An 11,864-nucleotide genomic window follows, 5' to 3' on the forward strand; every position below is an offset into this window, starting at 1 on the left:
CTTCTTAGAACATTCCTAAGAAATACACTGATGCTGATGGAGATAAAGAAGTCCATGCATGTGGCACATTGCAAATGTGGGTTCAAAGTGCACAATATCATACAATTCATGAAAACCATGATTTTGATTGGGAACATTTTTGCATCTTTGCTGTGCTGAGTTTTACTTATTGCATTAAGAATGACAAATATATATCTATATCTATATATATATCTATCTAGGTGACTGATTCACAATTTGGTTTTGTCTGATATCAGATATTAAATAAAGAAAGCCAACTGGCTGATTGATTTGTTTTAATTGAGAGGGAAAAAAAACAGCAAAAGCATTTCACTACCTGACCAGGAGATGGCGACAGCGTGGCATCTGAAGACCATGGATTGTTTGTTCTGCTATAGCCTAGGTGACTGATTCACAATTTGGTTTTGTCTGATAATAGATATTAAATAAAGAAAACCAACTGGCTAATTGATTTGTTTTAATTGAGAGAAAAAAAAACATCAGCAAAAGCATTTCACTAACTGACCAGGAGATGGCGACAGCGCGGCATCTGAAGACCATGGATCGTTCTGCTATGCCGGTTTAAAAAAAAAAAAAAACGTAATTAGCTAGGGGTCAAAGGTCAAAGTTTACGGTTCAAAGTTCACCCAGGGGTCAAAGGTCGGTTCAAAGTTCACGGGGTCATGTGCACATTTTCGATCTTTAACTAGAGTTGAAAGTTCAGGCTTCAAAGGTCACCCAGGGGTCACCACGGGGTCACCACGGGGTCACCGCGGGGTCACCGCGGTCACCACGGGGTCACCGCGGGGTCACCGCGGGTTCAAAGTTCAGGGTTCACTTTTTTTTTTTTTTTTTTTTTTTTAGGTTAACCTTTATTTAACCCAGTGCTTCTCAATTATTTTCTGTTACGCCCCCCCCAGCAAGAAGAAAACTATTCGCGCCCCCCCTCCCCACCGTGACTATCCTAACTTGTCTTGTAAGTCGTAAAATGTTGCACTGTCGCAAACGTGACAGAACAATGAGAGCGCCACTGCCCCCTGCTGTAGTAAACGCGCAATTACACTTTATTCTAGTACTGCCAAAAAAAAAGCCTGTTCCCCAGGGTCACACGCGCCCCCCCAGGAATAGCACCGCGCCCCCCAAGGGGGGCGCGCCCCACTATTTGAGAAGCACTGATCTATATCTATCTATCTATATACATAAGGTGGCGGAACAAACTAATGCATCACGCCCACTACCTAGGGGGCGGGTTCGTTCTTTTTCTCAGTTCATAACTTTAATCAGTAGATGTCAGTAGTGCGCATTGAAGCTGGTTGCCACCTCGCCGTAAAACAAAACGAAGAAGAAAATGACGTAACTTCCTGTTTCCGAACTGAACGGATCTGTGAATGAACGAGTCAGTGCGTGATTTGAATTTCCAGTTCAACCATGATTTTGATTGGGAACATTTTTGCATCTTTGCTGTGCTGAGTTTTACTTATTGCATTAAGAATGACAAATATATATCTATATATCTATATCTATATACATAAGGTGGCGGAACAAACCAATGCATCACGCCCACTACCTAGGGGGCGGGTTCGTTCTTTTTCTCAGTTCATAACTTTAATCAGTAGATGTCAGTAGTGCGCATTGAAGCTGGTTGCCACCTCGCCGTAAAACAAAACGAAGAAGAAAATGACGTAACTTCCCGTTTCCGAACTGAACGGATCTGTGAGTGGACGAGTCAGTGCGTGATTTGAATTTCCATTTCATCGGATCAGTGAGGGCACGAATCTTTCAAATGTAATGGGATACACGATTTGAATTATTTGACAATACGCAGCCACGTTTGGTGAGGTGTGGATGAAAATTTGGATGACAGAATGACAACAGACACTGGCGCAGGATGATACAAATTTTAACGGTAAAACAGCGGAACCTTGGTTCACAATGAAATAGAAGATATTTTAATTAAAATCCTAACATAACTGTTATTGACTCATCATTTTCATCAAGTAGCACGTTCAAACTAAACTTCAGGTGTCAACAAAGTGTTGGCTAAGACATGACAAAAACATATTTACAAGGTGGATGGTTGTCGGGCTTTGAGAAAAGAAAAAATAATCCTGGCTTGAAGCCTGCATGGGGGGGGGGGGGGGGGGACTTTCAGCTAAAAAAAATTCCAATGATCAAACAACAAAGATGCCAACCCCTCTGGAATTTGAATCTTTTTTTTTTTTTTTTTAAATAATTATGTCTTCACACGATAACTTGACCTCAATTCTCAGTACCAGTACAACAATGTTCCAAGCTGCATCTTTGTGCATTGTATTTTCACAACCATTTTTAGATGCAAACATTCAAGCAAAGAAAGATTTATGTTTCAGTCTGGAACACAAACAAATTATTGACTAGTCAATCATATTTTAAAATGATGTGCATTATTTTCTTGACCATGTCATTTGTTTCGAACTAGTCACAGTGGAACCCCCAGATTTCTAAAATAATCAAAATATTTGGGGAACATGCATGAAAAGTCACAAAAACAACCTCAGTTGATTAAAACTTTTACGACGGTGGTCGTTTCACTCGGGCTGGATTTTTGACAAGTTTACTAATTAGAATGAATTGCGTTTCACTTCATTTCAAACTGACCCAAGATGCAAACTTGAGTCTTGGATGTTCACATACAATGTGGGAATTTTACCTTCGTGTAGTTGCAGAACACTTTCAACCAGCATCTAGCTTTTCCTTCCTTTTCACAAGTTTAAGGCCATATTAAAAAAAAAAAAAGGCCAACATTTCAAGGTCAGACAGACATCGAAAAGATGAGCTCATCATCATCTGCTAAGGAACAAGGGGTCATGTGACCCAAGGCATACAACTAAGCCAAAGTCGCAGCTAGCAAGCTTTTCCTCACGGCATGATGACCTTTGTAGAGTACAGACAACCCAAAAAAGTGGGCCTTGGTCCTGAAATGTCATGTCACATTGGTCCCCTAAAAAACAAAAAAAAAACAGAACCGGTATTTCACTGCATGACTTGACTATGTGCACATTAAGTAGCCAGCAATCCAAATTGATACTAATAACGGGGTGAATGCAAAGGCTGAACTTTTGTTTCCACAAGGACATAAACAACTGGAGGCATGAGAAACGGTTGGCTTCAAATCAGAATGAAGTGGTTCACAAAGTGCCCTGAGAAACAGCAAAATCAGGAAAAAACAAATCTGCACTGGACAGTTTGACAAGTGGTTGTGTCTGCGCTGTTTCAACAGAAGCCCACACCGGTCCAACAGCAGTTACAAATCAAAAGTGTAAACTCTATATATTATAAGTTAACGCAAAATGCATAGATACATACATATATGTGTGTGGCGTTAGGAAAAGGAACTTAAATGGTTAGAAGCTACGCTACGGAAGATTGTGGCTTGAAGGTGGATAGGGCCCTCCTATTTCCTGTTCATCAAAAATCTTCCGACCAGCCCATATGATGCAATCGAGTGGCGTCAGAAAGCAGACTCGTCGTGGAAATAAATGGCGGTTCCGAAAAGACGAGCAAGACGCCCTCGGCGGCCGTGATAACACAAAACAAGGCCTTTCCCTTTCGACAGTGCTCAAAGCAGCATAGGAACAGAAAAAAGCAGCACAGTGTGAGAATTTGAGCGGAAATAAAGAGAGGCATCGGAGCGGGGTAAAGGTCATTTACAGTAGTTGGAAGGGTTCATGTTGGCCAGTGGGCAGTCACAGTGAATCTGCTGAATAAGGCAAAGAAGAGGCAAAAAGGATTCTTGGTAGTAGTAGTAGTGGCTTTGATTCAGTCTATAATAAAGGGGGGGGGGCACTGTCAAGAAAGGAGGAGGGATGGGTGGAGGGAGACGGACGGACGGGCGGCTTAAGGAAGATCTTCCTCTGGTCCATGTTAAGAGGTGGTGGTGTGCACTCGTCCATCTCTCCTCCTCTCCCTCCTCCCTTCACTGCAGCATCAGCTGCTTGAGGTTGTCATGCAGGATGGTGTCCTTAACGTCGCGGAAGACCAGGCGGATGTTCTCAGTGTTGATAGCGGTGGTGAAGTGGTGGTATAAAGGCTTCTGCTGCTGCTCTCGCCGCTTTTTGCGAAAACACTCCACCAAGAAGGCCTGGACGTCCGCCAGGCTTTTGGGGTCGCCCGAGTACTCGCCAAAGTAGTCTTTGATGGATACCTGCTTGACTTTTTCCTCCAGCAGGTCCGTCTTGTTCAAGAATAAGATGATGGAGACGTTGATGAACACTCGGTTGTTGACGATGGTCTCGAAGATGTTGAGGGACTCGCTCAGACGGTTGGTTTGCCTGTCTTCCATCAAGACCTGGAGGAGTAAGCATGCGTGATACATAAGTGAGGTTGATGCAGAGTTATGCTTTCGGTACCCGCGATAAAAATGATTCACAACAGTTTATGTCCACTCGAACGATTTGCACATATCCCTCAGAAGAGAAAAAAAATAATGGAAAGATAAAAAAAAAAAAAAAAGCCAAAGTGCTGACATTTTGCTGATATCAGCGCTGCGAGAAATGGGAGATGTTGACCTTTCATGCTCAGCTTTATTTGGTATTGATTCAAAACATGACCTAAATGTGAAATGTTGGCCAATGACTAATTAGGATTGATTTCTTTTAGGGTATCGCTACAGTTAATTCAACCAAATGGACACTGATTGATACACGTTGCATCAAAAAAAAAAAAAAAAAAACATCCACTGTCAAAATCCGTCAAATTCAGTTTCAAAGTATTAAAAGGATTTCCTTCTTATGTAAAAAAAAAAACAAAAAGTGCTAGAATATATAAATAGCTAGAATAGAATAGCTCCATTGTCTAAACAGTTCAACGTTAAGGGTCTGTAAATTAGCATGCATGCTTTGCCACAGCCTTTTGTTTGCACTTTTCTGTTCACACACTACGAACAAGTTCCCGGAACTACAAGTCTATTACGTGACTTGTTCTCTAAAACCAGGCTAGCTGAGAGACTGCACCCTTGAATTTTAATTCCCTATGTTCATTAGAGTCAAGATCCAGTTGTTAAGTCTCATTTCGGGATCAGGGGTCTTCATTCAAGCTTTTCCAGAATGGCAAACGGCAACTTGATAAACAATTCACAATAATTGCCAGATCTGAAAACTGCCTTGCCAAACAACATATTTACAAAATATTGAACCGGAGGGATCTGAACAGTACAAATAGTTCACTCACCTGATCATATTCCGAGGAGGAGACAAGAAAAAGGATGGACGTGACGGAATCGAAGCATTCAAACCAGCGCCGCCTCTCTGAACGCTGACCTCCTACATCCACCATTTTGAAAGGCACATTCTTAATCTCAAAGTCGTACTCGTGGATGCCCTTGGTGGGTTTTCGGGCCAAGAGGATGTCCTGCTGGCTCGGGAGGTAGTCCTGAAAGGAGAAAAATCAAAATTCACTTTTTTCGGGTCCATCTGTAATGGCTGACGGCCCAGATGTGGTGCTTTCGCTGCTTATATTGTTTTGTTGATGTCAACCATTTCAAACTCGGCATTCCTGAAATACCACAGAGCATAAACAATTGCGGGTGTTACATTCCAGACATGACTCATCATTAGCAAAGAGCATACTGATATCTGGATAGCTGGAGATCCACAATCCAACTATTCATCAATTCTCGCTTTCGAAACAAGCGGTGGTCAAAATGAATTACCATTATGACAGCAGCTATTTTCTTTGTTCGTTTTGAAGCAGACTTAAGTCATTTGCCAGGCATTAATTGAATTAATTAACAACCTATAAACAAATCGTAGAGTAAATCGTCGAGAAAACTTGCATCTTGGCTTGAGAAAATCCTATATAGAATCCTAGTGCATTTTTTTTTCTTCTATCAATATTATGCCATCTTTAGGTACACTGGCAAGTGACATTCTCTGAGACTTACCGACTGTCCAAGCTTTTCCAAATTGTCCAGGAAATACCTGACTGACTCCCCCTGAGAGACAGAAAGAGGGGGAAAAAAAACAGTGTGAATAAGTAAAATCTTCACAATCTCCATTGATATTATACTATAAAAGTGAACATGATTCAATGTCTTTTTGTGGATGAAGGACAAGTGAGAGACAGATTAAAAATAAATAAAAAAAGACAAAATTGAGGCAACTGGAAGCCAAAACAGGCACAAAAAAATCCTCTCGAAGATCCAGCCACAACTAAAACGTTGGCTTGTTAATCATTCATTTTCCCACGATGCTCTCGTCAATTTACCCTCGCGCTCATTAATGCTCGTTGTTTAACCACACAGGCAGCGAGCTATGCTAACAAACCAAAAAGCGGAAAAACTGGAAGAGGCCAAATATTGGTTCTTAGTGCTGCAATATATATATATATTTTTTAAATTAAAAACAGTTTTGAGTCACGCATTTGTCTTTTAACCAATTTTTGTAGTCATCACAACCAAGTTGGTCAACTTTTTTTGGCCCAGCCCTAATAGATCGATTCCCTAGACATCCGAGTTACTTTTGTGAATGAAAAATGTAGTTTCAATTTATTGCTTCTATACAAACCCTAGTTTTTATTTAATTCATTTTTTTTAACATTTTGGTTAACTACAATCTTGCTTACAGATGAATATTGATACAGTGCAAACTGATTTTACTGCATGAGAAATTGTTGGTAGATCACCAACAAACTTAGAGAAAGAACATTTTGGTAGGTTAGAGGATGGGATGGGAAGAAAGACAGCAGTCAAAAAATGGCTCCCCTTCATTGGCTTTCCTGTGTAGATCTCTGTTCCCACCCCAGCTGCAGCTCTGCTCCATCAAATATAAGGAAGAGGCTTTATCTGTTACTGTCAAAGCTTGTCTGTACACTCCAAGATTGGGGGAAAAAAAAAAAAAAACGTGGCGCAAAGTGAGCCATTTTGAATTAATTCGATTTGATATAAAGTCTAGCCCAACAACATGGAAAAAGCCCGGCTTGGTGAAGGACGGCTTTATTCAAGTGGCGCCATCTTGGCAGAAGTTTTTTTTTTTATAGCAGAGCACTGCATTTTAGTTTGTTTTTCACAATATGGGGATTTTTTTTTTTTCTGAAATAGGAAAGATCATGAATTTACAGGAAATTTAGGCTACGGTACTTACCAATTGAAATTCTCTGCGACGGTCATAAGCATTCTGGATTCCCTGGTCATCCCATAGGGCCTTAATTGATGGCAAGTAATGTTGAAAAACTTTGGGTTGCACCATACCGTGGCCGTGGGCCACCATAGATCGAGTGTCAAACGCCATCAACATATCTCCATGGCGTTGATTGGACAAGTTGCCCCAAGGAATGTGAAGTTTCTCTCGAGCATCCACCAAAACTCGAATGCCTGGAATGATAAAACACGTTTCATATTTAATTCTCATGTGCTTTATTGCTAGATGCACAGAAAAAATTACACAGTGGAACGTCACTTTTATTCGTGTCGGACTGTGGGACATTTAGAAATAGCTGCCGCATTTGCCTTTTTTTTTTCTGATCGTTTGTTTGTGGATTTTCCGCTGTCTTTTTTTTTTTAAATGCGGCGTCTGTGTGTCAACGGTGAATCAGACAGCAGTGCAAATGAAGGTCCTACCAAATTCACGAGGGACACTGACATTAAATTTCCTGTTTGGTGTAAACATCATCAACTGTGTCATTTCCCCTTCACGCTGAGCGGGCCTTTCCACCCTCTCAAATAACACTTCCCTATTTGCTCAGATTCACAGTAAATTAAGTTACTTTTACCAATGATCAAGATGGATGACAGTAATAATGAATGTATTGACTAGTTTTACAAAATTAGTCACAAGAGTTTGTATTTAATTGAAGTCTTGTTAAAACACAATTTTCACGGCCAGACGTTTTGTCCGATTTCATGAATAAAACTGAAGACGTCAGACATGGGAAGATGTGACTGGAGATTGGCAATCTTAACTTTTACGTAGTTTATTTATCCCTCCAGCTTGTGAGTTCAATGTTTAAGTGCAGTTAACATGTTTACATCCCGTGTTTCATGGAACATAAAATTTGTTGTTCTTGTACGAAAGATCATTTGCACATTAGAAAGGCACCTCAAAACATTACAATAAATCCCATTATTAAGGGAGGAAAAATGTCAAAATAAGATGCATTTCCACAACATCCCTTCACTTTTTTCATTCTTCATGCAAGGTTATCTAATAACTGATCATTTAAATGCAATGATTGATTGAGAACGTTTCCATCTGTATCTAGGAATCAATTCTTTATCCAGTCTGGTTTAAGTCCATATTGACGAATGGCGATAGTTTCAGTCATTGTATTAATGATGCTGTCATGCTATCTGCCCACGTTTGACGACTACAACCATCGTGATGTATACCACACGAATAGAGAAGGTAATTCTGTTGAGGGGCTCTTCAATGGAACGGACTCGGGTCACGGCTGGTCCTCCTCCCGAACCCACCGAACACAAATAACATGGGCGTTTCTTGTTTGCTCCTCGTCCAGGAACAGAAGCGTAGCCCTGGTCATCTCAACGTGTAGTTAGCATAGCTACCAATTTCACCATCAGTCCATGTTTACACTCGACATCAACTACAACATGTGTCAAGAAGATGAACAATAACTCGGGAAGGGATCGAATGTATTAGTCGGAGTCTTACCTTTAATAACATTGCTGTAAATAGTTGCTCTGAATTCTTCTTTGGCCCTCTGATTGAAGTCCTGCCCATGGATAATGCGCATCTGCTTGAGGAAAGTAGACTTACCGCTCTCGCCTGCTCCAAGTAAAAGGATTTTAACTAGCCTTTTAACATATGTTTTGTCTCGAATAAGACATTTATCTATCTCTTTAGATTTCCGCAGCTGCTCTGCCTCGCCGCTAGTGAGGAGACAGTTTGGGAAACAGACAGATAAAACAGAGCGGGACGGCAGGAAGTCCGCCATCTTTGAAACAACTTCATCGATGCACACAACGAGGAAGACTGAGTGCAGCCCAAGCTGCTGCCACTGTTGCGTTCAATGCCGTCGGAATCTCCATGTTCGCTGACAATGCCACAATACAACCAGGATTTTTATTGACAGGACGTCAATATTTGTGTGAAGGCGATGGCCTTCACATGGCCACCCGCGTGAAAGGTTTTAGCTCCTTTCACGTTCCGCAGGAGCTAAAACTTTTGGGAATCACACGGACGCTCCATTAGGTACACCGTCATTTTCAAGTGTACCTAATAACAGGCCACTTTATTAGGGAAATATCATGGTCAAAGGTCACAGGTGTCAAGCTCGAGTCCTCGGGGCCGCATCCCAACATGTTTTCCAAGATTCCCTCGTGACATACAAAATATAATACAAAACAAACATAAAATAATACAAAGAAAAATACACGTTGCTTCAGTTTGTTCTTTTTATTATCTCTGTATCAGATGCATATGAAAAAGCAGCAACACAATAAATAAATGCTTTTACATTAGAATGAATAAAATGTGAATGAGCCAGATGATTATGTCGAACTTGACTAACTTGACTCAGTCTCATTTGTAGATGGATTGTCCCCATCTATGTAACCAAAACTCAACAGCTTTGACATGTTGACTGGAGAAGATGTCTTGTTAGATACACTGTGGGAAGAAATATTTTCCTCAGGACAGCCAGCATATATTGTGACTTTAAGAACACTGGAGCAGACTGAATATTGAAACTTATTATTATTATCTTTCCTGTCAATATCTGCGCTCTCAACGTTAGCAGTGTCCATGATTGTTAAGAAACAGCGCCCTCTTGTGACAATAAAATAACTTACGTCCTCTTGAATTTGTTTCCTACATCATTTGGACTGGGTGGCCGCCATTGCACCAACTTTTTGGTAGGAGTCTTCTTTTTCTGCAAAACAGAAATGTGTCAGTGTAAGGAGCATTTATTCTATTTGGCCATGGTCAATCTCCATCCATTTATTTTTTCCCTCCTCTTAAAATATCAAATGTATTTTTTTAATGCACGTGGAATTTGTAGATTTAGCTGTCAATCCGGACTAGTGGAAATGCAAAATGTCAAAATACCTCATGACGTTTAAGACCCCACTCCACTTGATATTTACCTTCTCCTTGCGAGGACTTCCATCATCCCTCTCCCATGTCGACATATTGTCTGTCCAAAAAGGAGGTAGTACCCTTTGTGAGGAAGCTCCTGGGCTTTTTTTCTCTTTTGTGCAAATAACCCTGATGATATAAAAAAAAGCATGATATTGCAATTCAAAGTATTAGACCCCTAATTAACAGACTGGTTATTACAAGTGTCAAAAGTCACCTTTGGTTACCAAGAGCTTCTATTGGACCATCCAACAGTGCATCTGCAACTTCAAATGAGTTGGGCTTGGATGCTTTTGTGTCATCAAAGTACAGAAGCCCTGTGGGAGGGAGGATAAACACTATATATTATATACATATATATGTATATATATATACTTATACACATATTTAAAATGAAGATTGTGCAATGCATCCAGATGGCAGTACCCTTGTGGCCTCCTTGTTTTGCAAGCTTGACGTAGTCAGAATCAGTGTCAAGAATTCCAACTCTTTTCCCGACCTTCACCACGTCTATGACGTTGCTGAGAACTGGGGACAATCCAGGGATTTGGGATATCTGGCCTTTTACTCCATGGTATCCTTTTTTCTCACCTGTGATTTTAAAAGTACAAACACATATGCAAACATTTGACTCAAAACATCAAGTCATGTCAGGTGGTGGAAAATGAGTGAGTTTTCCCACTGTCCCTGAAGGCAACACACGCACGGGATGTTACGGCTTGTACGCATATATAAACTGTTGCACTTGCCAGATTTCGCCGGTTGAACGTCGTTAAGATCTTTGAGATTTCTAGTAGAAATGGAAACAAAACCCAGCATATCAACTTTTGCGACGTAAACTAGGGTGTAGATCTAATTGTAATGGCTCAAACATTTTTTTTTAATACCAACAAAAGTGCAAAAAAAAATAAAAAAGTTCTTTCCCCACAAAATAACCAGAAGCGAGACCACGCCATGTTGTTGGTAGTCTTACTTTGAATTCATTTTAGACAGAGAGGAAAAGATCCGGATGCGCTGAATCGGTTGATTTCTCGTTGCTGTGGAAACGTGGTCTTCTCACTTGTCTCGCTATAAACCGCAAAATATATTTGGTATAAATAACGACACTTATGAAGGGCATCCTTCTGACGGGGTCGCTTCTGCATGTGACTGCTGGCGTGATCGTCTACTTTAATTCTTTTCCCTCAAGGGCCCATGCAGCACACAAATGATAGCGAAGAAACAACATGAAAGACGCGTCCGCAGGTTTTCTGCCTTGATTTCCGCCTCGTATCGTGACGTCAGCACACGTCAACGTGAGCTCACGACTGAAGTGGTCAGCTACGTAGCTTCACGGCTCAAATGTTGTCATTGGATTGTTGAAATATTAATAATAACTTAATTAAAACTCATTTAATATTTAAAAACTCCAAATAAAATAAGAACGAACTTCAATGAAAAATGCAAAATGTGCAAAGTTTGTAAACAACGTGTAATGTGACGTGACGTCATCTGTGGGGCGTGGCTTAGCTAGAGGCAATAACGCAACCAACGCGCTAGCCTGTCATTTTTGACACATGCATGAAAACTCCAAAACTTTGCTTGTGGTTTGGTGAGCTATGATTAGTGAAAAAAGCACCCTTCAAATGGTTGCCTCAAAAAAAAAAATTAAATCTGTAGAATCAAAATTTTATATTGATCACAATTTAAATCTTCCATTGGTTAATTTTCATTAAATGTATTGCATGTTGTCCCTATGCCTGTTTGGCATGTTAAGGTGTAAATTATTTCAGACAGAAAGAACAATAAAAAACA

The 11,864-nt window shown here is 40.5% G+C and overlaps 2 protein-coding genes across 3 annotated transcripts; both read right to left on the minus strand.

Moving 5' to 3' along the window:
- Positions 1-1,884: 1,884 nt before the first annotated feature.
- Positions 1,885-8,975, minus strand: gna13b (guanine nucleotide binding protein (G protein), alpha 13b). 2 transcript variants are annotated; one of them, XM_061303664.1, is made up of 6 exons: positions 8,646-8,974; positions 7,119-7,348; positions 5,921-5,971; positions 5,209-5,409; positions 4,184-4,327; positions 1,885-2,980 (listed from the first exon to the last, which is right to left on the minus strand). In XM_061303664.1, exons 1-6 carry the CDS (start codon positions 8,926-8,928, stop codon positions 2,963-2,965), a joined length of 927 nt encoding a protein of 308 aa, XP_061159648.1. In that variant the 5' UTR covers positions 8,929-8,974; the 3' UTR covers positions 1,885-2,962. The 2 variants fall into 2 exon arrangements, with proteins under 2 accessions (XP_061159648.1, XP_061159647.1); XM_061303663.1 differs by having other exon boundaries at positions 1,885-4,327; positions 8,646-8,975.
- Positions 8,976-9,364: 389 nt separating this feature from the next.
- On the minus strand, positions 9,365-11,334 carry LOC133170612 (uncharacterized protein C7orf57-like). Its single transcript, XM_061303665.1, has 7 exons — positions 11,044-11,334; positions 10,820-10,860; positions 10,497-10,661; positions 10,288-10,387; positions 10,079-10,199; positions 9,785-9,864; positions 9,365-9,602 (listed from the first exon to the last, which is right to left on the minus strand). The coding sequence occupies exons 1-7, from the start codon at positions 11,052-11,054 to the stop codon at positions 9,500-9,502; spliced, it is 621 nt and encodes a 206-aa protein (XP_061159649.1). The 5' UTR covers positions 11,055-11,334; the 3' UTR covers positions 9,365-9,499.
- Positions 11,335-11,864: the final 530 nt, after the last annotated feature.

This window comes from Syngnathus typhle, linkage group LG17, assembly GCF_033458585.1.
Source record: "Syngnathus typhle isolate RoL2023-S1 ecotype Sweden linkage group LG17, RoL_Styp_1.0, whole genome shotgun sequence".
Lineage (NCBI taxonomy): Eukaryota > Metazoa > Chordata > Actinopteri > Syngnathiformes > Syngnathidae > Syngnathus > Syngnathus typhle.

Excerpts from the sequence above, each read along its gene's own strand:
- gna13b (XM_061303663.1), bottom strand. The coding sequence starts at position 8,928 with ATGGCGGACTTCCTGCCGTCCCGCTCTGTTTTATCTGTCTGTTTCCCA. Across the intron at positions 5,972-7,118 it reads GTCGCAGAGAATTTCAATTG|GGGGAGTCAGTCAGGTATTT; the intron begins GTAAGTACCGTA and ends TCTGTCTCTCAG. Across the intron at positions 4,328-5,208 it reads CCTCCTCGGAATATGATCAG|GTCTTGATGGAAGACAGGCA; the intron begins GTGAGTGAACTA and ends TTACTCCTCCAG.
- LOC133170612 (XM_061303665.1), bottom strand. Across the intron at positions 10,662-10,819 it reads CGTTCAACCGGCGAAATCTG|GTGAGAAAAAAGGATACCAT; the intron begins GCAAGTGCAACA and ends TTAAAATCACAG. Across the intron at positions 10,200-10,287 it reads GAAGCTCTTGGTAACCAAAG|GGTTATTTGCACAAAAGAGA; the intron begins GTGACTTTTGAC and ends TTATATCATCAG.